The sequence below is a fragment of the Phascolarctos cinereus genome, unplaced genomic scaffold (genome assembly GCF_003287225.1).
Source record: "Phascolarctos cinereus isolate Bilbo 61053 unplaced genomic scaffold, phaCin_HiC Scaffold_2;HRSCAF=192, whole genome shotgun sequence".
NCBI lineage: Eukaryota > Metazoa > Chordata > Mammalia > Diprotodontia > Phascolarctidae > Phascolarctos > Phascolarctos cinereus.
The window spans coordinates 354,721,005-354,747,714 of NW_027555625.1; the positions used below are offsets into that span (position 1 = coordinate 354,721,005).

Below are 26,710 nucleotides of genomic sequence, written 5' to 3' on the forward strand. Positions count from 1 at the left end.
ATACCCTATAGCAAGATAAAGTCAAAATGGGTACACAATTTAGATATAAAAACTGATATAATAAGCAAACTAGAAGAGCAAGGAATAGTCTACCTTTCAGACCTATGGCAAAGGGAAGACCTTATGACCAAACAAGAGATGGAGAACATTATGAAATGCAAAATGGACATTTTTGATTACATTAAATTGAAAAGTTTTTGCACAAAAAAAGCCAATGCATCCCAAGATTAGGAGGGAAGCAGAAAACTGGGCAAGAATTTTTACAACCAGTGTCTCCAGCAAAGGTCTCATTTCTAAAATACGTAGAGAATGAAGACAAATTTATAAGGATGTGAAGATGCAGTTTTCAAAGGAAGAAACTAATGCTATCTATAGTCATATGAAAAAATGTTCTAAATCACTATTGATTAGACAAATGATACGATGGTATACTTAGAGAATACTAGAGAATCAAGTAAAAAATTACTTGAAATAATAAGCAAATTTAGCAAAGCTGCAGGATATAAAATAAGCACACACAAATCATCAGCATTTCTCTCTCATCCATTGGCATTCATGCGATTCTTCATAGGAGGGTACTGCTTAATACGTGATACTGCCTCACACAAAACCCCACCCCTCTTTACCTAACCTTTTTCGATGTGTTGTGCAAACGCAGAACCATATCCCATTTACAGAGTTCATACTTTTCCCTCTCTCCTCTTAAATCTCAATGGTACCACAACGATCAATGTTTCTTCCTCAGGTTGGAGCTTCTAGTTGGCTTTCTCTTGCTTGCTGCCTCACTTTGGGGCATGTACAAATAAGGCCGTAGACTTTACCACTGACTCTTTTCTTGGATTTTGTTTCCTATGAACTTCTGATGGTCTCAACTGTCATTCTTCTTCCTTTTCTCTCTACGGCATCTAGCTTGGTGGATATAAAAAGGCAGTTTTCTCTCTCCCCACCCCATCCTTTTTAGTTTAAAAACCCTTTTGATTAGACATGCAAGATGCTAATCAAATACCCTCTTATAAACCATCATTTGAGGCACTCTGTCCCTGACCTTGAGTCAATCATCCCTACATTTTAAGCCATGGCCCAGAAATCCAAATTCCCTTCTCAGTTACCACCTCTCAAGCAGCAGATTGTGTCCTCCATCAATCAGTTCTGTCTTTCTGCCTCCCTTGCCTTCAAGAAGCACAAAAGAGAAGAATAATACCTATGGCCCTTGTTTCTTACCAAACACGTGGTTTTGTTTCTCACCCAAGACTTAAAAGCATTCTGGGCAGCACTTTGCAGAGGTTCCTTCTGGCAACCAGAACCCACGTCATTCTTTTCAATGAGCCATGTAAGGCTATTTCTTTCATGTATGCACAAGAAAAACAGCAGACCTCTTTATTACTCTCAGGTCAGCAAATAACTTCCTTGGCAATCAATGGACTCACAAACCACGACTCTTAGATCCTCCCGACCTTACTGAATGATCACATCACCTGATGGTTTCAGAGGCTCTGCTTTATCATTCCTTGGAGAAACTGCTTCTTCTCCAGATCATCCACCTCCCTCCTGTCCAGGAAGTACTTCAAATTTATTCTTTAATCCCAAGCCTAAAATTTTTATTTTTCCTTCCCACAGATGACACAGATGAAGAATGCTAAGGCCAGAGTCAAGAAGACCTGAGTTCAAATCCAAATTTAGCGTCAGAAATGTCCTGTGTGACTGTAGGCAAGTCAACTAACTTCTATCTGCCTCAGTTTCCTCAACCGTAAAATGTAGGTAATAATAACACTCACCTCCCAGGGTTGTTATGAGGATCAAAAACCATTTATAAAGCATGTAGCACAATCCCTAGTATTCAATAGGCATTTAATACGTGCTTATTTCCTTTCTTCCCTCTCTGCATGGTATTCTTCCACTCAACATCCCAACAAATGTCAAGTTGCCTTTCTATCACTTTAGGTTCTTTTTGCCCCTACTGAAGTCCCTTTTCTATCCCTTTCAGGGAAAATTTACTTTCCATTTTGACCTGGAATGTGTATAAACAGGTTTGAGAAACTTGCAAAACTCAAGTTTTTTCACATTCTCCTCCAAGAAGGGGACTAGTCAACTGTTACTATGCAAATATCCCCAGATCAATGTAAGGCACTACGAAACTCCACCTGCTAGCCATCATAATTTAGATTCTTAGTTCCTCTGCCTCTTTCCAAAAGGCAGAGGGGTTACCTTCCTCCAAAAGGATTTGAGGCAAATGAGATTATTTTTACGTTGAAGAAGGGAGAAGAGAAAAGGTTACAGAGGACATAAATATATATATTTGAGACAGATAGTAAGGAGCTCAGTTGGACTGAACTGATCTAGAACTAAAGGAAAAAATAAATATGATGCTGAAGGGGAAGAAAGGAGGTCATGGAGAAGAGCCCTGGGCCACACAGGTCCCCATGTTTCACTGTTCTACCACACAAGGAACTAGCTCTCTAAAGAAGTAGAAAGTTGAGGGACAGACAGGCAGGTAGGTGGCACAGTGGAAAAAGCACAGGAACTAGATTCAAAAAGACCTGAGTTTTAATCTGGCCTCAGACACTTAATAACTTAACTGTGTGACCCTAGGCAAGTCACTTGACCTTTCCATGCTTCAGTTTCCTTTTTTTTAAAATGGGAATAATAATAGCACCAACTTCATAGGGTTGTGATGAGGATCAAAGGTGATAGTATAGGTTAAGTTCTCCGTAAACCTTAAAACATTATAGAAATTATTATAATATAAATATTATTAGCAGTAGTAGACATAGTAGTTCAAAAGATGGGTGTTCAAAACTAGGAAAATAGGTATGTTAGTGATAAGAAATTAAACCAGTGCTCAATAGCTCCTGTGAAACCAACAGCAATATTTTGAATTATCAAAGTATTCAATAAGAGTATTCAATATCTAAGTGTAGAATTTTAGCTGGTTATCATGGAAGAATAATTGAATTGTGTATATATATGCTTAGAGATCATTTTTAGGTTGCTAGTTGGGGACACAAATTTTATATAATGAAAACACATTTTATGAGGCAGAAATGTACTGTGTGAGAATTATTTCAACAAAACACAATGTGAAGTTTCCAGGTCACTGACCGTAACAGTTCTAACACAGAGTAAATCTTGTTACCAAACATACCATTTTTTTGCCAGGGGGAAGGTGGCAGACCTAACAAGCAGAAAATGTCTACATTCTACATCTCTGTCATCTTTACATTATCTGGATACAGGGCAGGTAAAATACTAATCCAGAGAAAAGCAAAAAGTCCAAGACAATAATGATAATCAGACGTATAATCCAATATAAAACTGAAAAATAATACTTATTTCCCATTAAAAGAAATTCCTCTGTGCCTGAACAAAGATGAAATCCTGATGGTTCTTAATTAACTTCATTCTCTTAATAGTTTTCCTTAAAAAAATTGACAGAAAATTATTCCCTCAAAAACAGTGGTAGAAATTTTAACTATAAAAAAATCACAAATATAAGCAATATGACTAGAACAGCCTGTCAAAGTAATAAAGATACAAGATAAGGCCTTTGCTCTAGTCCTGAATAATCTGCTTATACATGGTCTAAACATCTCCACTGATGCTTCATTTGAGACTCTGGTCAGATGTCCTTGATGAGGTATAAAGAGAACCCCCCACACGCAAATATTTATTAACCCAAAGGATGATTAATAGTCCTGGCAGTAGGGGATGACGGCTGAACCACAGCTGCTGTATACATAAGGCACAACTGAGGGCTTTGCCTTTAAAAGAAAGGGAACAGAACTACCAAGAATTGAGTGTGGACACAGACCAGAGAGAACAGCACTGACCACACACCCAGGGAAAAGTTATACATGGGGGACAGGCTTGGGTCCCAAGGGAAGAACAGACTTTATTTCTACTTCACCAGCTCACTGTTTAGGAGAAAAATGAAAGGAAGTATGCAGAGCATTCAGAAAACTTTAAAGTACTAATAATTCCTGGCCCCATCCCCTTGATGCATGGAGTAACAGGCCAGGCTGGAGAGTAGAGGCATGAGAGAAGTGATGAAGTGACTAGACAGCAACCATGACATCACATGCTGATGACAGTGACAAGGAGAGGAGCTGGGGCTGGCTGGATCCCATTCTGCCTGACAGGGGAAGTCAGCATTTCCTGTCAGTGACCAGACAAAAGGGATAGGGGAGTCCCAACTATCCAAAGTTCTTGCTTATGTAGGGTCCTACAATCAGTTTATCATTTGTGACCTCGAGATTTTCTCTATTTCCAATAACCATCCCTCCTAAGAGTTACTGACCACATTCCCCAGCCAATGTCCATAACCCTCTTCCTGTTTGTGCCTTGGTTTATTAAAAATTATGCCACATGCACAGCCTTAAAGAAGAATAATCTTTATATTAACTAGGGCAAGCAAAATAGTTCCTTTTTCTTAAGAAACGAATAAATCTGATCACAAGATCCACACATATAGACTTAAGGCCACAGCCTTTTAAGTTAAGGCAAAATTTGAAGTTGTTTAAGTGAAGTTAGTAAATTCACAGAAGAATCTTCCCCGACTATCTTTCTAGGCTCCTGTATGAACTCTACAATCCTGCTTCCCCCTTCCCTGACCTTCTTGGGGTTCCTCACTCCTCTTCTGTGTGCTTCTGCACTGTCTCTCCCCCATGCCTGGCACACTCTCTCCCTTCTAACCTTTGCCTCTTAGTTTCCTGGCTTCCTTCAAGACTTAGGGTAACAAAAAGATCACAAAAAGGGGGAAAGGACCTATATTTACAAAAATATTTATAGCAGCCCTTTTTGTGGTGGTAAAGAAGTAGAAATTGAGGGGATGTCCCAAGTTGTGGTATATGAATGTAATGGAATACTACTGAGCTATAAGAAATGACCTGCAGGGAGATTTCGGAAAAACCTGGAAAGACTTACATGAACTGATGCAAAGTGAAGTGAACAGAACCAGGAGAACATTGTATACCATATCAGTAATACTATGCAATGACCAACTATGAAGACTTACCTCTTCTCAGAAATACAATGGTCTAAGACAATTCGTAAGGACTCATAATGAAAAATGCTATATACATCCAGAGAAATAACTCATGGAATCTGAATGCGGAGTGAAGTGTGCTATTTTCACTTTCTTTATTTTTTCATGGTTCTTTTCTTTTGACCTTTTTCTTCTTTTACAATATCACTAATTTGAAAATACGTTTTACGTGATGCACATACACAACTTATATTACATTACTAACCATCTGAGGAAGGGGGTGATAAGGGAGGGAAGGAGATAACCCAAAAAGTTTTTTTAATGAATACTAAAAATTGTCTTTATATGCAATTGGAAAAAAATACTATTTTTTAAAAAAGACTTACAGTAAATCCCACTTTCTGCAAGAGGCCTTTCCAAGTCCCTCCAGATGCTAAAGTTTCCCCTTTCAGATGACCTTCCATCTAATCTATATTTTTTATTTCTATTTATTTTTAAATTTTTATTTTTAAGTTCATATTCTGTTCATTATAAATACATATAGTCAAACAAAACAAATTTTCGCCACTGGCCATGTTCAAAAAATTGAGAACACAGGAAAAACAAAACCCATCAAAATGAGTAGAGTCAAGCAAAACAAATTCCTACATAAACCATGAGCTCCCCCCCCCCAAAACAGAAATTCTCAACCTGCACTCTAAGATCATCCCTTCTGTATGTGGAGGTAGGAAGCATGTTTCATCATGAGTGCTCTAGAATTGTGATAGATTGTGTAAATTATTTGTAGACAGTTGCTCAAATAAAAGTGTCATATTTCAAATACATAAAAAGCATTGTCAAATCTATAACAATACTAATCATTCCCCAATTGATAAATGATAAAAGGATATGAATAGGCAGTTTTCTGATGAAATCAAAGCAACTGATAGTCATATGAAAAAATGCTCTAAATTATTATTGCTTAGAGAAATTAAAATTAAAACAAACTTGAGATATCATTTTATACCTATCAGACTGACTAAAATGACAGAAGGGGAAAATGACAAATGTTGGAGGGGAGGTGGAAAAATTGGGTCTTTAATTCATTGTTGGTAGATCTGTGAGCTGATTCAACCATCTTGGAAAGTGATCTGGAATTAAGCCCAAAGCGTTATTAAACTACCCATACCCTTTGATCCAGCAATATCACTATTAGGTCTGTTTCCAACATGATTAGGGAAAAAGGAAAAGAACCTCTATGTTCTAAAATATTTTATAGCAGCTCTCCCTGTGGTAATAAAGAACTGGAAATTGTGGGAATACCCATCCACTAGGGAATATTTAAACAAATTGTGGTATATGTTCATGATGGAATATTATTCTACCCTAAGAAATGATGAGCTCAAAAAGTATGGAAAGACTTACACGAAATAATGAAGAGTGAAAAAAGGAGAACCAAGAGAACACTGTATATAGTGACAGCAATATTGTTTTAAGAACAACTTTGAGTGACTAAGTCATTCTATTATAAATACCCAAATTAACTGCAAAGATCCTATGAAAGAAGATGCTGTTTGCATCCAGAGAAAGAACTGACATACATACATAAAAACATATACACATATATACACACACACACATTTGTGTCTAATGGTAGCCGGGTCGGGGGGAAAGAAAGTTATATGATAACTTTGTTAGATATGTAAAAGGAATAGCAAGTTGTACATAACAGATCTGCAGTTCCTCTTTTTTTTTCTATTCCACTTCATCAGGGAAATGCTTGTTTTATTTCTTAAGTTCAGAATTTTAAAAAATGCATAAATCAGAGTTCCTAAGTCTTTCAAGGTTGTCTCTACAATACTGTTGTTTTCATACAAACTGTGGCCCTAGTTCTGCTTATTTCATTCTGCACTAGATCCTATAAGAGGTATAAAGACTTTGTTCTAGCCTTAAAGACAAACTCCATGTATGTGATGTGAACATCCAGAATGATACATCATTTGGGATCTTGAACATAATTCCTTAATTAAGGCATGAGTGCCACCCCTATGTTATCAACTCATCAAGGAGCTCTCATCAAGAATGGTAGCTTTGAGCCACAACCTTTGATGTGGTCTTTAAAAGATAACAGCTAGATCTGGCTAGAGCTGAACATGAGCAGAGAAAGAGTTCTGAGCTTAGTGCTGACCTGGTTCGGTTCTCTTGGACCTTGGACAGGGGATACCTGGGGACTGGTGTCACCCTCAACAGAGAACCTTTGAGACCCAGAGAGGTCAGCAAAGGAATGGCAACAATTCCCCTGAAAAGGGAGGGAGAGCTCATGAGCAGTGCTGACTTTTTGGACCCAAACTCCTGAAAGGAAAAGGAAGAGTTCTTAGGCAGGGGCATCTTCTAAACAAAGGAGAATTCCAGGATCAAAAGGGGCCAGAGCCTAGGAACGCCTAGAGATAAGGCCACCATGGGGGCAAGCAAATTGGTGCCTTGCCCTCTACTAGTACTGTGAGTCAGAAAGGGGTGGACCCTCTAACAACTCCAGAGCCTTTCCCTTTCACAGCAGTCTAGAAGCAGAAAAATATGGTCCCAAAATAGCACAGAACCAAATGGCACAAAAGATTACAGATGCATGAAGGCAACAGTAGAATGGTTAGCATCCCTGGATTCTGACGCAGGGGAAGGGATCCTAAGTTCCTGTAAACACGAGAGTGGAAATTGCAAGAACTATTAGTTCATTTTTACTGTTTCCCCAACCCAGCAACTTGAATATAGAACTAGAATAACACTTTCCCAAATAGTTAAAACATCAGAGGTTCCAAATCATATATAACTGAGTTTTAAAATTGGTGAATGCAAAGGTAAACAGGTTAAAAAAAAGGAAAGCAATCTGTTTTGAACACTACAGACTGACCCAAAGACATTGGGTTTCTACTAAAAAGCATGCAGTTAAGTCTGTTCTACAAATACAAAAAACTTACAGAATAATTAAATTTCAACAGTTTAACGTAAGTTCTATTTTTATTATTACACTACGGTATAGTTTCAACTGTTAAATACAAAGAAACATTTCCTTTCTTTTTAAGATTCTTTAAACAATGAACAAGTTTTATTAACTTACTTTAGTTTAGCTTCCCAATCACTTATACAGAATACCAAAGTAGTTTACTTGAGATGATTTGTACTATATAATTTTCCAGAGTTCACAGACTTAACAGAATGCAAGAATCACATTAGATTTATACTTAATACTAAAACTTCAATGCTTCAAGCTTCAAAGATAACATATAGCAGTGGACAGAGCACCAGCCCTGAAGTCAGGAGGACCCGAGTTCACATCCGGCCTCAGACCAAACACTTGACACTTACTAGCTGTGTGACCCTGGGCAAGTCACTTAACCCCAATTGCCTAAAAAAATAAAAAATTTTTAAAAATTTTTAAAAAAAGATAACATATAAAGATTGCAAGGTTTTGCATTTAATTTTGTTCCACTTCAGCAGTGAGTATACTTCTATAACATTAACATTCAAGAACAATTTTGGCATATAAAATGTTGGAAAGTATTATCTCCGTTCTTCTCCGTGAAGTCTTACTACTTCAACAACAGTCACATGGTAAAAAAAAAAAACCATTAGATTTGGAATCAGAACACCTGAAACAAAATCCCAATTCTCCTACTAACTATCCCTGTTGTGCTGTTCAGTCACTTCAGTCATGTCCCCAATTTGGGGTTTTCTTGGCAAAGATACTGCAGTGATTTGCCATGTCCTTCTCCAGCTCATTTTGTAAATGAGAAAATTGAGCAAACAGGGTTAAGCGACTTTCCCAGGGTCACACAGCTAGGAAGTGTCTGAGTCCAAACTCCAGGCCCGGAGCTCTACCAACTGCACCCCCTAGCTACCCACAACTATCCCAGCCGGCCTCATTTTATCAATCTGTCAAATAAAAGGCTTGGACTCACATTATATTCAGTGTGAACACTAAAAGAATACTATGTTTAATCTTCTGCACAAATTTTTCAAAGGCCACTACCAAATTGGAACACACATGTAGAAGAGGCAACCTGACTACCAGAAGACTGGAGATCGTGACACCTGAATATTACTTGAAGGAATGGAGGACGGTTAGATTGGGAAAGAAAACACTTGGGGAAAACAAAACGGAAAGGGCTCCCAGGCAGTGCTGTGTCTGGTGCCGGGGGGACAATCCACATGAGGACATATCTAGGCTCAATGTAAAGAGACGATCACTTGTTTGTGCTTAAAGGAAATACTGCTTAGGTACGAAATGGACTGCATGATTTCTCAGCTTCCTTCCCACTGAGCTTATGGAATTCTAAGATGATCCAAGACCTCTTCCAAAGCTGAATCATGTGATCCTAGAAGACCAAATTTATTTGAACAGTCCTTCAGTGCATCATGCACTACTGAAAATTAGAGTATTTTTTACTACATTAATGATGCAATTTAATTGGAAATTAAAATTTTAAAATAAATGTGTAATGTTTCTCTTAAAGTGGGATGAGTATTATAGTTTTATTAAGTTATTAAAACTATTACATACACTTCATTCTTATGGAAAGGGAAAATAATATTTCTTTGTTCTTATTTACTATACACTTAGCACAGACTAAATGTTTAAGAAGAAGAATAGTAAAAGAACTTTTTATCTTAACAAGTAAAAGAAAGCATTCAGTCATAAAATACTGTACCAAAAGTAACTTCTTGTCCCTACAGCAAATTTTAAAATGTCTATGAAAACAGCAATAATGCCACAAAATATGGCATTCTGGGAGACGGTTCAAGTTGTTAAGAAATCCTAGTTTTTCCCAAAGTAGTATTTTTTTAAACCAAATAAAATGATTAAAAGATAAGCTAAGTGGAATGTATATTCTGCGTTCTCCTATTTCCATTTAGAAGCTAAAACACTTTATTTTCAATGCAGTAGTATTCATTTTAAGCTGTATGATCATCAAATTTATGACTAGATTAAAAATGTTCAAAGTTAAGAGGATTTATATACTAAATACACTTTTAAAATCTATTAATAGCAAATGTCATTATAACACACTTCAAAGGATGTCCTCATTCTTTCCTTCTATTTGGATTTTTATATGAGGAAAAAAAAAAATTCTCGGGCCAAAAGCAATACAAGGAACATCTGGAGACCATCTCCAAGTACATGTACAGCAATTCTTATCAATACTAACTAAGCACTTCTAAATAGTTTTGGGGTATCTATACACTGCCACAATTATGTGCTTAGAATATCTTTACAAAGAATGATTACTAGATTTTTAAAGGCTGAAAAACAACTCATTGTTTTGAACTATTTTAGACAGAATTTTGTTGGAGCCAGACCAAAAAAACATTACAAGATGTCCATCGGATCTAAAAGTATTTTCTTTTCTTTCTAATTAACAAATATTGATTTTTCTCTTCTTCATTCTCCTACCTTAAAAAAAAAAGAAAAAGAAAGACAAAATCCTAGTAATATGCATAGCAAAGAAAACAAAATTTAAAAATATAACTTATTCTCATCCTGAGTCTATCACCTGTCAAGAGATGGGGAAGAATTTCCTTCATATTGTTTGGAACCAAGCATTATGTAAGAATAGAAACACAGGGAGAATTAAGGTGGAATGGGAATGGTCCCTTAGACACAAGGTCAGTAGATAACACCAGAAAGGACTTGGGGGGGGGCGGGAGGCGAGGCAGAAGCGGAAGCAGAATAGAAGAATCCTGAGCACAATGGACTACCATTATCCCTAAAGGCAGGCTATTACAGACTAAATCAATGAATGGGATACTGTTTTGGGGGGTGGAAGAGTCAGAAGATTTGAAGAGAACTAGTAAAGATGAAGATAGATGGGGAAGTAAACAGACAGGAGGCATAAGGGAAGATAAACAAGAGATGAACAAGAGACAGAGAGGTGAGGAATGACATAACACATACATACACAGGCTAGGAATTTTTTTAACAAATTATTCTCACCATCAAATACAGTGGAGACAATACACGTGGACTCTAACATGAATTACGGAGAAGGTTCTAATGTCATTGAAGAGAACAGATGGAAGCAATCGAATGTACAACAAATATTCTCTGTGCTAGAAGTGGCAATTTTGAGGGCACTAAGAAAATACCAAAGGTGTGGGGAAAAACTAGGTAGGGTCTTTTCACCAAAAAAAAGAAGCTATTCAAAAAAGTATATCAATAACTACTTAACCAAGCAGTCTACTTTCTCGTCTTCACAAAAATTTTATGAGAACAGTCTCCAGGTGGCATCAAAAAGTATCCATAGTAAGGACATTAGAAGGAAACAAGCAAGTCTATATCAGACCATATTTGTGCCATCACATAAAAGGCTATCCAACAAGGGAGTCCCCTGAACATATCAAAACTGTAGAAGCTTCCTTGTAAAATACATACATATAACTTTGATCACTCACTGATGGTTATTATCAGAAGAGGTTAACCAAAAGTGCTCGCCAGTGATATGGAGGAGAGACAGAAAAAAGTCCAACTGAAAAGGAATTAATTCCTTATAGACTTTAACATCCCTTCTGATGCTTTTTTTTGTGCTGTCTATAGAACCTCTTTTAAGATAAATTATCAGTCAAAGGATTTTGGCTTAATGATCCAAAATAAAAACAAATGCATGAAGAATGTGATACACAGTCGAAGAAGCTGTAACACTCATTCATATATCTAGACATACATATACATATATACATACAAACACACACACATACAAGTATTCTGCTTTTTGGAAACTAGAAAATATTTTAGTAACTCTAAGCATCTTCTATGGCCATTTTATTCAATTTAGGTAACAGTGATCTTTTTTAACATAAATAGAATCAAAGAATCCTAGAATTTTAGAGTTAGAAGAGACCTCTGGAGCCACACAGTATATCCCATACACAAAAGGAATCCCTATTGTAACATATCTAATAAGTAATCACCTAGACTCAGCTGAAGGCTTCCAAAGAGTAGGCACAGATCACATCATGAATTAGCTCATTCTACTTTGAAACTTTTCAACTTCTTAGAAAGGTTTTCCTGACATTAAACCTAAATTTGCCTCTGAAATTTTCATCGGTGCTCTAGTTTCTGCCCTTTGGAGTCCAACAGGTCAAGTTTCTTCCGTCTTCCACAGAGGTCCCTCAAATAGTTGACAAAACTTAAACTCTCTTCTAAAATTATCTGTTCTATAGATGAGGATTCATTTTTTACTAATAAGGTCCTAGATTTTGTTATCCCCAATTCCATCAAATGATTCTCATAGGGGGACAAATTCAGGGTACTTCACCAATCTCACTGTCCTCTTCTTTATACTCTTCAGGCTTATCAATTGTCCTTACTAAACTATGGCCCCCAGAACTGAACACAATAATCTAGAATTTATCTAAGAAATATTAAAGAGAGATTACCCCCTTTTATTTTTGAAAGTTATGATGCTCTTAACGCAACTGTAGCCTCTTATTGCCAAGGTAGCTAACGGAAAGTGTAGTTTTTCCCAACTAAAAGGAGGGACTAAAGGATCATGTGAGGAAGAGCCACAGGTCAGGATCAGTCAGGGTACTTTTAAACCCATTCTGGCCAGCAAATTTCAAGTAAAAGGTGTCACAGTATGAACTGAATACCATCATGAACACTTAACTGGCCCACTAATCCATTTCTTTAAATGATCTGTGTAGAAAACATTGTTCAGTTTCGCTGAAGCTGATGAATTTATCCTGATCAACTGGAATTGCACACCCTCAGCAGTTTCCTCCTCTTTAAACTTTATTTGTTTTATGTACTTTAGAATGGATTTTATCTCCAGATAAAAAACAAGCTGATTTTTATTGCATCATGAGCTAGTATATAAAGGAGTGGACCACACAAATGAGGAACAATAAAAAGGACCAAGAATCAGTTAACTGCCCTAAACTTAAAGGCAAGCCTATACTGAAGCTGTCTGTTACTCTGGAGACAAAAAGAGGGCATTTACAGCCAAGATGATGTCACCCTTTTTTTAGCTGTCATATCATACTACCAACTCATACTGAACTTGCTGTCCACAACTTCAATATTCTGTGAAACAAACTGCTAACATCAGCTCCTCTCTACCCCACTTTGTACTTGAGTTAAAAAAAATCAATTTCCACAAACATAAAATAAAGTTTTACATTTAAAAGCAGCTATATGGTATAGTAGATAGAGCACTAAGTCTGGAGGCAGGAAGACCTGACCTAACCTCAGACACTAACCATGTAACCCTGGACAAGTCATATCACCTCTATTTGCCTCAGTTTCCTCATCTTTAAAATGGAGGTGATAATGATGATAATAATAATAGCCCCTATCTCCTAGAGTCGGCATGATGATCAACTGAAAAAATTATTGTATAGCACAGTGCCTGACAAAAGTGCTACATCAGCATTAATTATTATTATTGAATTGTTTATGATATTATGGTAATTCATTTTCACTAGTATTATTATTACTTAATATCCTCACTAAATATCATCTTATTAGACAAGCTCTAGGTTGTCAATATCTTTTTGGATCTTAACTTTGTCATCTAGTAGATGAATTACCGTCTGTCATCTGCAAATCCGATGAGCATGCCATCTAGCCATTATCCAAGTCACTGATTTAAACAAGGTTAAAATAATAGGACTACTGCCACATTGCAGACTTTCTACTAAGATAACACTATTTTTAACTATTTACTCCTTTTTGAGACAACCCATTTAACCATTTCTATATCCATCAAACTGCATATCATCTAGTATAAAGAGTAGGGAACCTGCAGCCAAGGCTACATGTGGCCCTCTAGGTCCTCAGGTGAAGCCCTTTGCTGAATCCAAACTTCACAAAACAAACCCTCTCAATAAAAGGATTTGTTCCGTAAAACTTGGACTCAGTCAAAAGGCCACACCCAAGGTCCCAGAGGCTGCAGGCTCCCCACTGCTGATCTAGTGCACTTTCCTTCCATCTAATCTATGTAAACAATATCAATAACCGTCTCCCTCAACTACAAATTTATTAACTCTCAAAAATTTACATTTACATAATATGCATTTACCTCTACCTCTAGTTTTGTGGTAGATACAACTTAGGTCATCATAAACATTTAGGGAGTATCCCCCTTCTCCTAACTTCCCTATTTCTAGCAAGGGAACCACCCTTCCCCCCGTCCCTCAGACTCACACCTTGGTGTTGTGCCCAGCCCGTACTCTCACTGAGGCCAAGTTAACAAGCACTTATTAAGCACCTACTATGCATGAGACACTGCTCAGCACTGGGGATCCAATGAAGGCAAAAACCATGCTCTCAAGGCCCTCACAGCTGTTGTCATGCTGTCTCTCCATCAGACTATGTGCACATAAGACATAGAGAAGAAATGCTGAAGACAACCTTTAAGAGAAGGTACTCAGATTAAAAAGAGGACCAGAAAAGGCTTCTCACAGGAAGGGAGAACTCAGCTGTGACTTGAAGGAAGCCAGGGAAGCCAAGAGGCAGAAATGAGAAGAGAGCAGCCGGCCAGTGAAAATGCCTGGAGGGTCCTACTGGAGGAGCAGCAGGAAGGCCAGTGCCCCACGATCACATACACAGAAGGAACTAAGGTGAAAGAAGGCTGGAAAGGCAGGAAGGGGAGAGGTCAGGAAGGGCATTCAAGGCCAAACAGAGGATTTCATATTTGATCTGGAGGTATTTTTAATCAACTCTTGTCATTTCTATGTCACCACGCTCTCTCATACACATCCCCATTTCTTAATTCGCAGAGCCCCCACCCCGGTTCAGTTCTCCTGAACAATGTTAATAACAGCCTTGAGGTTTCTGTCCCTGCCTCAGATCTCCACTCATCCCAATCCATCCTCTACTCAGATGCCAAAGTCACCTTTCTAAATTGCAGATCCGGCTATGTCAATAAACTCTAATGGCTGAAGGATAAACTATAGTCTTCTGTTTGGCATTTAAATCCCTTTACAAGTTGGCCCCTTCCTATTTCCAGTCTTCAGTCTAACTACATTGGTTTACTTACTGTTCCTCAAACACAATATTCAAATCTCTCCTCTCATAGTGCCTTCACGCTGACTCTCCTGAGCCTGGAATGTTCCTCCTCCTCTTCTCTGCCTCCTCAACTTCCTTCAAGATTCAGCTCAAATCCCACCTTATGCAAGAGGACTTTCCTGGTCCTGCCCATGGCTAATTCCTTCCTTCCCACTGAGATTATCTTCCATTTATATTTTATCTATCTTGTATGTATATAGTTATTTACATGTTATCTCCAGCATTAGAATGTGAACTCCTTCAGGACGCCAACTGTGTTTACGTCTTTTGTATGATTAATAGAATGCCTGACACAGAGTAGGTACTTAATAAATGTTTGTTGATTGACAAGACTATTTTTAATTTAATATTTTATTTTTCTTCAATTACACGTAAAAACAATTTTTAACATTAGTTTTTAAGACTGAGTTCCAAATTCTTCCCCTCCCTCCTCAACCCCCTCATTGAAGGTGAGCAATTTGACACAGGATATTAAAGTAAGGTGAGCCTTGCATGACTTGTTCTTGTTGAAGCCATGCTGGCTCTTATAATCCTTGCTGCCTTTTCTATGTATCTACCATTCATCTTTTCATTATAAAAACCTGCACCTCCCTATTTCCTACAAAACTCCTCCAATTCACCGATATTCTGCCTGGGTTACTTCCCAGTGGTTAGCATACTCTCATCTACTATTTTTCTTGCCATTCCAGTGAAATTGAACCTCTGACTGCTAGGAAAAAAATCCTATTCCCCCACTCCTAGCTGTCTGTTTCTTCATTCCCATCTATCTCAGGCCTACTACTTTAATAGCCCACTCTAAATCAGCCCACCCTTTCCACTGTGCCCTTTGGAATTACTGCTCCATATTCAACAAACTTCCTCTCATTTTACATGTCTTCCTCTCTTGCTCCTTTCATCTACTGACACTGAAAGTTGGCTTCCCCTAGAGGAAACCGCATCACCAGTCACCCGCAATGTTATGCTAAAATCCAATTCTCAATCCTAGAATTTTCAAATTAATACACATTGTTAAATGTTTACCACACATCGAAGACACTACATGCATGCCTATGTTTGCCTCAGTTTCCTCAACTGTAAAATTGAGATAATAACAGCACCTTTCTCCCAGGGCTGTTGAGAAGATCAAATAAGATGATATTTGAAAAGTTTTTATTACAGTGCCTGGCACATAACAGGTGCTATACAAATGCCCCTTCTCTTTTTGTTATCTAGCTATAAATTAGGTTACATGAACTTCTGGGCCTAAAGAAAAATATATAACATCATGATAGGCCCAAAATCTTAGGAACCTACTTCCAACATAAAATGCTCCATTCTTTTGGACTATTTTCATCAAGAGATATAACAGGCAGTAAAAATCCTTGCTTATTTGAACTAAAGCACGTTGGGCACGGAATCCTGCTCCCCTCATGATGGCAATAACTTGTGTTTGCGAGAATAATCACACTATGTGCAGGTAAGATATAAGGCATTTCTTTCTGGGGTCCAACATCAAATAAAATGCAAGGTAAAATGATTGGCATGTTTCATCACCACTCTATTGGAATTGTGATTATCATTGTATTCAGCAGAATTCTAAAGTGTTTCAAAATTATTTTTCTCGACAATGTTCTTTTCATCGCATAAACTATTCTCCTGGTTCTACTCATTTCATTCTGCATCAGTTCATAAAGGTCTTCCTAATTTTCTCTGAAACTATTTCATCATTTCATATGATACAATAGCACTCCATTACATTCCTACACCACAATTTGTTTCATTCCTCAACAGGAGGATACGCTCTTGGTTTACAATTTTTGGCTGCCATGAAAAAAGCTGCTATAAATGTTTTTATACATGTAGATCCTTTTCCTCTTTCTTTAAAGAAGTACAAGCCTTACAACTGTATGGTTGGGTTAGAGGATAAAGGTAATTTGTTAAGTTTCTGGGAATAATTCTATATTGCTTTCCAAAGTGGCTGAACCACTATCACATCTACATCAGCAGTGAATTAGTTTAGCTGTTTTCCCATATCCCCTCCAACTCATTTTCCTCTTCTGTTATCTTTGCCAGGCTGATATAGAACTTCAATTTCCTTTAATTTTAATTTCTCTAATCGTCAGTGATTAAAATATTTTTTCATGTAATGTTAATAGTGTATATTTTTTACTTTTAAAAATCTGTTAATATGCTTTGATGCTTTATCTATTAGGAAACGACTCATTCTCCTAAATTTGAATATGTTCTTATGTGCCTTGGAAATAAGATCTTTATCAGAGAAATTTATTACAAGATTTTTCTCCAATTACCTGTTTCCCTTCTAACTTTTACTAAATTAGTTTATCCAAGTATTTTTTAATTTTACATAATCAAAAATGCTTCTTTTTATCTTGTCTGATCCTATCGCTTTAATCATGAAGTCTTCCTCTATCCACGGATCCAAATAATTCCTTCCTTGCTCTTCTAACTTATTTATGATAGGACTTTTTATATCTAAGTCATGTACAGGTGGTACCATGTTTCCCTGCATTTCACTTTATTACGCTTCACAGACATGACATTTTTCACAAATTGAAGCAAGTGTCACGACACCATTTTTCTGACAGCGTATGTTCACATTATGTCTCTGTGTCACATTTTGGCAATTCTCACAATATTTCAGACTTTTTCATTATTATTTTATCTGTTACAGTAATCTGTGACCAGTGACCTTTGATGTTACTATTGTAACTATCTGGGTTACCACAAACCACGCCTGTATAAGACGACAAACTTAATGAATAAATGTTGCGTGTGTTCCAACTGCTCCACCCCTTGGCCGTTTCCCCTGTATCTTTCTCCCTGTTCTCAGGCCTGCCTCTTCCCCAAGACACAACAATGCTGAAATTAGTCCAGTCAATTCCTCCTCAACGGCCTTTAAATGCTCAAGAGAGAGGAAGAGTCCACTGGCACAACAAATTTTACTGTCTTATTTTGAAAACTTATCACAGTTAGCCCACCTTGAGCAACCACCACTCCCTGATCACTCAGCAGCCATTAACATCAAACCAAGACCTTCTACCAACAAAAAGATGGCACCTCACAGAAGGCTTGGATGATGGCTAGCATTTTGTAGCAATAAAGTATTTTTTTTTTTTTGGTGAGGCAATTGGGGTTAAGTGACTTGCCCAGGGTCACACAGCTAGTAAATGTCAAGCATTTGGTCTGAGGCCAGATTTGAACTCAGGTCCTCCCGACTTCAGGGCCGGTGCTCTATCCACTGCGCCACCTAGCTGCCCCAGCATATAATAAGTATTAAAAAATTATTTTTGCTTCTTGCCTTAGTCCTTCCTTCCTTCCTAACCCCTCCCTCCCTGCAAGACACTGCATTTAAGGTAATGGGAACATGGATTGCATATGTCCCAAAATTCACCAATTTAGAATATTTCCAAATGAATGGCTAAGATCCTTTGTCTAAAATATTATTTCTGAATGACACTGTTTAAACTACTGAATTCTTCAAATAAAGAAAATATACATACTATCCTCTATAATACATGAGTTAGGTTATTTTACCTGGTCCACTGCTTGAATGATCACTGTTGCACACATCAAATTCTTGAGCTTCTAATTGTCTGTATTTGTTTATATATTCCATTTCAGGGCTCTTTTTCTCATGCAGCCTGAAGGAGAAATTAAAAGTTAGTAAACAAGTTGAGAAATTCTCTTCCATTTGAATGTATATAGGAATATACCTTCAAACTAAGTTCAAGAATATTAACTCCTATGAATCCAAATATGTTTCTAAGACATAGAAACTTTGTGTATATTACATAACAGCAAGATTAAAAAAAAAAAGGCCAGGAAACATAGTAAAGTTATTAACAAAAAGCCTCCCCAAATAAGTGAGGAAATCAAGATAAGTAATAGTATGATGTGGCAATCCAAAAAGCAAACGCAATCTTGGGCTATATAAAGAGAAAAATAGCTTCTAGGAATAAGAATGTAGTAACGTTCTGTGTTCTTCTCTGGTCAGACCATATCTGGTAAATTGTATGCTATTCTTAAAACCACAATTTAGAAATACAATTGATAAGCTATACAGAATCCTCTCAGGAAGATACCTGGAGTATGTTACATGACAGCTGAAGGAACCAGGAGCGTTTAGCCTGGGGTAGACTCAGGAAATGGGGAATGGTGAAGACATAACTGCTGTGTTCAAGTATCTGAGGGGCTGTCATGTGGAAGAAGGAATACACTTGCTCTACCTGGATCCAGATGGCAGATCAGGAGGAGATGTAAGGGGGAAAATAGACTTGATTTCAGGAAAATGCCCAAAAGTGAAGTGGCTACTTCAAGGGACTGAGGTTTCCCCTTCATTGGAAATCTCCAAGAAAAGCTGCTTGTCAGTTATGTAACAGTGGGAATCTCCTTTTTAAATGTGGGTTGGACGAGGTTACTAAAGCACCTTCAACTCAAAAATTCTGTAATTCTGTGATTCTGTATCAGAACCAAGAACATAAAACTAAGACCCCTTTACTCTGGGGTAAACCACATACTAACCCTCCAAGGAAAGGAGTATCTTCCACTCTAGGAATGCCACTTACCAAAGACTCAGGGAAAACTTCGCAAGGTAAAGACAACCCAGCACTTCAGACTGTACTGCCTCCTGTTAACTGGTAATGTTCTATTTTCGTCCTTTACAATTGTTAAAAGCAAATCCCCCCGAAGTCCACAGAATACTTTTAAACAAGACAATTAAGCACAGGATTTTTGCCATATCTATCTCGGTATTCCCAGTATCTTAAACATATTCAGCTCAGCAAAATATTTCATAGGATAATGGATTTAGAGCTGGAAAGGAAATTAGTAACCATGAAGTCTGATTCCTTCTCCCCTATTCACATGATAAAAATTAGGAAAGTGAGGTCCTCTCCCAAGCAGTAAAGTGCACAGCCAAGACTTATATCAAAGTCCTCAGATTCCCACTCTGCTGAAATGAATCTACTACTAATCCTAACACACCACTAGAATAACACAAGTAGTCCTACACTCGTTAACTCTGAATAGCCAACTTCATCTTCCCATGAAGTGATTCAATGACCACAAGGAATATGACCAACCATGCAACAGACGCTTATCAATAGGAAAAATTAAGTCATCAAGGAAAAAACTGGAATTTCAGGAAGATTATTTGATGTGAAATATCACTCCACAAACGCTGACACATTCAGACGTGAATGCCAATATGGAATATGCAAAGGCATATAAAAATGCATCACAAGGAAAGAATAGTTACCTAACTTGAAATTATGTTTTAAGCTGCTTTATCACAATGTCTAGGGGCAGCTAGGTGGCACACTGGATAGAGTGCTAGGACTACGGTCAGGACGACATCTTCCTGAGTTCAAATCTGGCCTCAGACACTTACTAGCTATGTGACCCTGGAAAAATCACCTAACCCTCAGTTTCCTCATCTGCAAAATAAGCTAGAGGAGGATACGCAAACCACTCTAGTATCTTTGCCAAGAGAACCCCAAATGGGGTCACAGAGAGTCGGGCTTGACTAAAATGCCTCAACAACAAATAAAAAGTCTGCATGTCTGTGAACATCTGTAACACTTAGACATAAAAGTAAAATCCCAATATTTTCATCCACATTTCCTATATTTATTTTTAATCTATATGCATGATTTTATTCATTTAAAGAATTGACAATGAGGAAAGAACTCTCTACCAAAGCAGAGCAACGATTACTCTGCAATTTACCAGCTTAAAGAGCCATCCCAAACAGTGAAAGGCAAACGACTGGTCAAGGGCGGCAGGGCCAGCCTCTGCCAGAGACAGAAAGTTAACCTGAGCATCCCTGAATCCAAGGCCAGCAGGGTTTCTTTGTCTACATTATACCACACTGCCTCTTATTTTAAAAAAAATCACGAAAAATTTCAAAGTTGTATATGAATATTGAAAAAAGACTTTCATGAATACCAGAAAGTTTGATTAAAACACCAATTTATTTTGCTCTATGAAAAATTTTATTAGTTAATGATATTTATTCAGTTCCTTTTGTATACAAATCAATATTTCTTCTAGGTTTTTCTAGGAGCTACAATAAAAAAGAAAGCATACTCTTAATCCTCAAGGAGCTCACAGGTTAGTAAAGAAAGGGTACAAATGAATGCACGCCACAACTGAATAACATAAATAATACTAAATGCATCCTATGTACAAGATAAAATTATTCCCGTTAACAAAGAGAAAAAAAAGCATGTTAATGATTAAACCCAAACCATTCAATTAGCTTGAGGCTATTCTCTTACCTTCAAGGAGAAAGAATAAGCTTTACATGAAGAAAACTAGGACTACGATCCCAAACCCATGAAGAGGTATGGCAGATAAGGGATAAAGGACTACAAGAACATCACTCCTTTGAGGCCATCTCATCAGGAGCCATTTACCATGATCAGAGTCCTTATTCTTTGTCAGCAGTATGCATATGACTCTCAAAATGGACGCTTTAAGAAATTCTAGAATCTCTGTTATGAAAGACGGGAATATGGCCTCACATGGGATATAGACATACAAAGTGCCTATAGAGAGCCAAAGCTGTAGCTATAGAAAGGACTTAACAGTTGCATACACAATCCTCTTTTCTGTATTTTCAACTGTTCATGTTTGTTAATTTTTATTAAGTTCACAGAAAAAAAAAAGATAATGATCTTTGTGATATGTTGCTGTAGCTTCCTTGCTGGCATTCTACTTAGAACTTTTGTATCAATATTCATTAAGAGTATCAGTTAAGGGGCAGCTAGGCAACACAGTGGATAGAGCATCAGCCCTGAAGTCAGGAGGACTTGAGTTCAAATGCGGTCTCACAAACACTTGACACTTACTAGCTGTGTGACCCTGGGCAAGTCACTTAACCTGAATTGCCTTAAAAAAAAAAAAGAGTATCAGTTAATAGTTTTTCTTCTTTTGATTCTCCCGGATAGAAGAGAGCATCAAATCTAACAAGATGACATTAACAGCGACAAATGCAATTCTTACATGAGTTCAAGAAGTAACTTCTCAAATATAAGATTTGTGGGAGGGAGGCACTTCTAGGTAGCAGTCTGCCTAAAAATGATCTCAGGGTTTTAATGAACACAAACCTATATATGAATGAATAAGCGAATGCTTGAATGAAGCATTTATTAAGTGCTTATTATGTGCAATGCATTGTGCTAAGGACTGAAGATACAAATAGATAAGCCAGTCCCTACTCTCAAAGAGCCCACATTGAAATGAGGAAATAACATGTACAGGAAGTTTCAGTGGCAAGTCAAATGGAATGGTCTCATAGTCTTCACAATAAAGCAGCAAAGATGTGATGACTTTGCCTCTTCTTCAATATTCTTCACCCTGTTGAACTCTTTAATGATGTTAGGAACTTTCTTTGCTGGGTCTTCAGTAGGTCTGGATGTGAAACCTACAGGAGAAGGTGCCCACGTTCAATCTACACAGAGGTTTTCCCAAGTTGGTGGCTACAGACACTGCTCTTGGAATCAGTGTCCTGAGATCTCTCCATAAGGGTCCAAGTGGAGAAGATGGTGAACACTTTTACCTGCTTGGCACATGCCCATTCCTATCTCTCTCTCTCAGGGTGCTCTGTTGCTTCACCTAGTGGTTGGTTTGCCTGCTCTGTGGGTGGCAATCGGTTGGCAGTTTATGGGGATAGCTGGGGTACCTTCTCCACAAGATCCACCTCCCCAGATGATGGAGGAGGGCTGGACTAGAAGCAGGACGGTCTATGGGGTACTGCCACTCTAATATGAGCAATGTTACATGATATCCAAAAAAACTAAAGCAATTTAAGAGAGAAGTAGTGTTCAAGAAAATGGAAGTCAAAGTCCCACATACGCTACAAATTGGTCAGATCACATCTAATACACTGTTCTTTATTCTAGGTGGGCAATAGTAAGCTGGATAGTGTCCAGAAAAGGACAATGAGAGCAGTAAAGGGCCTCATTATCAAGTAAAATGAAGATGGAAGGAAGTGGGATGTTCAACCTGAAGAAGAAAAGACAGAGGCAATACAATAACTTGTTCTCCTTGGCCACAATAAAAAGAAATAGAAGCAATTGTAGCTTTTTGTTTAAATTTTTTAAAAGGCAGTTTGATGTTGAAAAAGAAAACTTTTCTAACAATTTCAGTAATTCGAAAGTAAAATCAGTTGACTTTGGAGATAATGTGTTCTGCCATAAGAAATTTTAAAACAAAGAATGGAGAAACACTTATTAAGGAGACTGTAGATTCTATTCAGGTGGATTAGACTAGACAACCTTGAAGGTTCTTTCCAACTGTAAAACTAAATGAAATGTTAACAACACTGCTTCAGGTCTCAAATAAAAATGTCATTTCAAGTTAAGCTTAGACACATAAAATCGGTGTCCTTGTGCACTTTTATCATATTATAATAACCCAAATTAAGCTACCTACTTCACAGGAACAATACAGATTTATAAAACCTACACACATTTAGGGAAGGCACTTTAAAGCAATATTAAGTAAAATTAAGACAAACAACATGGAGCTAAAGTGGAAGAAAGCTATATAAATTCTCAACATAAAAAATATTTTTAGCTACAGCTTACATGTAATCAGCTTTACCAAGTCTTAAAAGATTAACATGTTCTTCCTCTTAGGATAAATGAACAAAAGCACATGTGTTCAACAAAAAAAAAAGGAAGAAAAAATACATATTTTAGAAATAAAACATCACGGCATTGAAATTCAATGAATAAAAATTTTAGCTAATTTTCTGCATATTCAAAAATTTAAGTACAGGGGTTGAATTGGATTTTATTCTAAATTATATATCATATCTATTATTGACTATAGAACTCTTCCAAAAAGAATAGTACACTTAAAAAGAGAAGAGTAACACATACCAAGGTTAATCATATGTCCAAGAAATTAATAACATAGAGCTAAGAATAGGAGATCTTTACAAAGCCAAGTTGAAAATAAAAGATGTTCTCTGACAAATATAGTTTTTCTGTACTAGGCTTTTCTAAAATCTGTTCTTTCATATTAGATATTTGGAACAAACAACTTAAAAAACAAAAATCCTTTAATACTCTACCAAACTATGTTAAAGGGATACTTTACAAAACTTGATAAAATGATAACAAAATTCATTTGATGACACACAAAATCTAGACTGTCAAAGGAAAATAATGGAAAGAGAATGGCAAACAGCACTTCCTAACCTCTTACTATATTATAAAGCAGCCTATAAACAATCTGCAAATAGAAAGAGGATATATATACCAATTTATGTATACATCTGTACATAAGATATACAAATAGTAAACATAAATTTTCTATGTAAATATTATATAGTTTACATATATCATATAAGCAGTCAAATGATAGGAACAGTTTTTGACAGAATACCAGACAACTGACAACCATATGAAAGAATGCTCCAAAACACAAATAATAAGAAAAATGGAAATCAAAATAACCCTAAAGGCTTCCACCTCACAATCTGCAAATTGGCAAAGATGACAAAAGATGGAAATAGTCAATGTTGGAGGGATTGTAGGAAGACAACCACAATAATGCATTGCTGGTGGAGTTATGAATCAATACAACCATCTTGGAAAGCAATTTAGAACCATATAAAGAAAAGGATGAAAACGTCCATACCTTTTGAAGTAAAGACTCCATTACTGTGTTTATACCCCAAGGAAGCCAATAATAAGAAAAAAAATTCCCATATGCACAAAAATATTTATAGCAGCACATTTTATTAAAAGCAAAGAATAATGAAACAAAGCAGACATCTACGAACTGGAGAATGACTAAACAAACTGTAGTACATTGAATGTAAATGAATATTTTTCTGCTATAAGAAATAATACATATGATGCCTATAAAGAAGCATGAAAAGATCTACGTGAACTGCTACAGAGTGAAAAAACAGTCAAGCAAACAATACACACAAAGACTATAACAATGTAAACAGATAAACCACAAAAAAATCAAAAACAAATGTAAAATTATAAAGAACAAGCCTGGCTTAAAAAAAAAAAGCTATGAGAAGATTATTCCCCACCTCCATCCAACCATATCCCTTTGCTGAGGTAGGAGGTCAACAAATATAGTACATTACACATATTTTCAGATTTTTTTGCTGTACTGATCAGTTTATGCTGGTTTCACTTTTTTTTTTTTAAAAAAGAGTTTGGTGGGGTTTTTTTAATACTATTTGTTACATGGGATGGTTCTATGAGAAATAGCGAAAGGGGGGGGAAGGACAATAGAAAAAATGATGGAGGTGCAGCTAGGTGGCTCAGTAGATAGAGCACTGGCTCTGGAGTCAAGGAGGACCTGAATTCAAATCCAGCCTCAGACACATAACACTCACTAGCTGTGTGACTCTGGGCAAGTCACATAACCCCAACTGCCTCACCAAAAAAAAAAATGGCAATATTAAAAAAAAAGATATCAAAAATTTGTTTATTTACTTACTTACTTATTTGTTTGTTTGTTTATAGCAAATGTGACCTGGATGAAGATCTAGCAAATGAGGTTAAGAAGCAGTCAGATAGGTATAAAGAGAACCAAGATGTTACTATCAAGGAAAAACTAGAGAAAAGAAAGTATCATAAAAGAGGGTGATCAAAAATTGCAGAGAGAACAAGAAGGATAAGAAATGAAAAGGCCATTAGATTTGGCAATTAAGAGATTACTGGTAACTTCTGAGACAGCAATTTTGGTTGAATGATGAGGTCAGCAGGCAGACTTCAAAGAGTTAAGAAGAAGAAGAGACTGAAAGGAAAGGAGGTGGAAGTACCTATTACAGACAGTCTTCTCAAAGATTCTCTCCACAAAAAGGAGAAGAGAAATGGGACATAATTAGTGGAAATGGACAGATCAAGTCAGAGTTGTCTGGGGTAGGTATTAGGGAAGTAGCCAATAGTTAAGAAGAGACTGAAGAAAAGTTAACAGGGTGGAGATTAGGAGGGGGCAACTTGCTAGAGAAGACAGGATGGAATAGGAGGATCTCTTGGGCATGTTGCCTTGATAAGGAAAAGAGCCATTCTTCATGTGAGACAGGGATGACAGAGCAGCGAATGGTAGAAGGCATCTGAGTGAGGTGAGATGAGAAACAGTGAATCAGAGAGAGCTTCCAACAATTTTTTCAGTAAAATATAAGGCCAGGTTCTCAAATGAGAACTAAGGGGAAGGAGAATTATAGGAGGTTTCAGGAGGGATAAAAAGGTTTGAAAGAGCCACTGTGGTGACTGGCTAGAAGCAGTGAAGGTCCAGTTTAAATTACATATACAAATTAGTAATATATCCAACTCAGCACAATTTCATGATTTTTTCCATTTCATTCAGCAACAGATATGTAGGAGCAAAGGCAGCAGATGTTGCGTGTAATCCAAGGCTGAGACTTGGCAGGGCAAGATAAGTGATATAAGCGGGCAAGGAAATCAAGAGAACAGGACTACAGAGTTGAACTGGTTCACCAAAGGGTCAAGATAGGGAAGGGAAGCAAGCATAGTAAGTACAGGGATGATGGCCTGAAATAAAAACTGAGCACAAGACTTAAGAATTCATGGTGTGGAGGAAAAACAGATTTCAGGATTACAAGGCAGGGGGAGAGATGGAATAACAACAGAGTTTGATCAGATACAGAAATTCCAGAGTTCGTGAACGTGGAAGTGGTACATTGTCAG

The 26,710-nt window shown here is 37.1% G+C and overlaps 1 protein-coding gene across 1 annotated transcript in view; it reads right to left on the reverse strand.

The window, feature by feature from the left end:
• TDRD9 (tudor domain containing 9) overlaps window positions 1–26,710 on the reverse strand; it is a 240,370-nt gene that overhangs the window by 165,111 nt on the left and 48,549 nt on the right. The window contains 1 exon segment of the mRNA XM_078150388.1: window positions 18,555–18,661. Coding sequence (XP_078006514.1) covers window positions 18,555–18,661 — 107 coding nt within the window.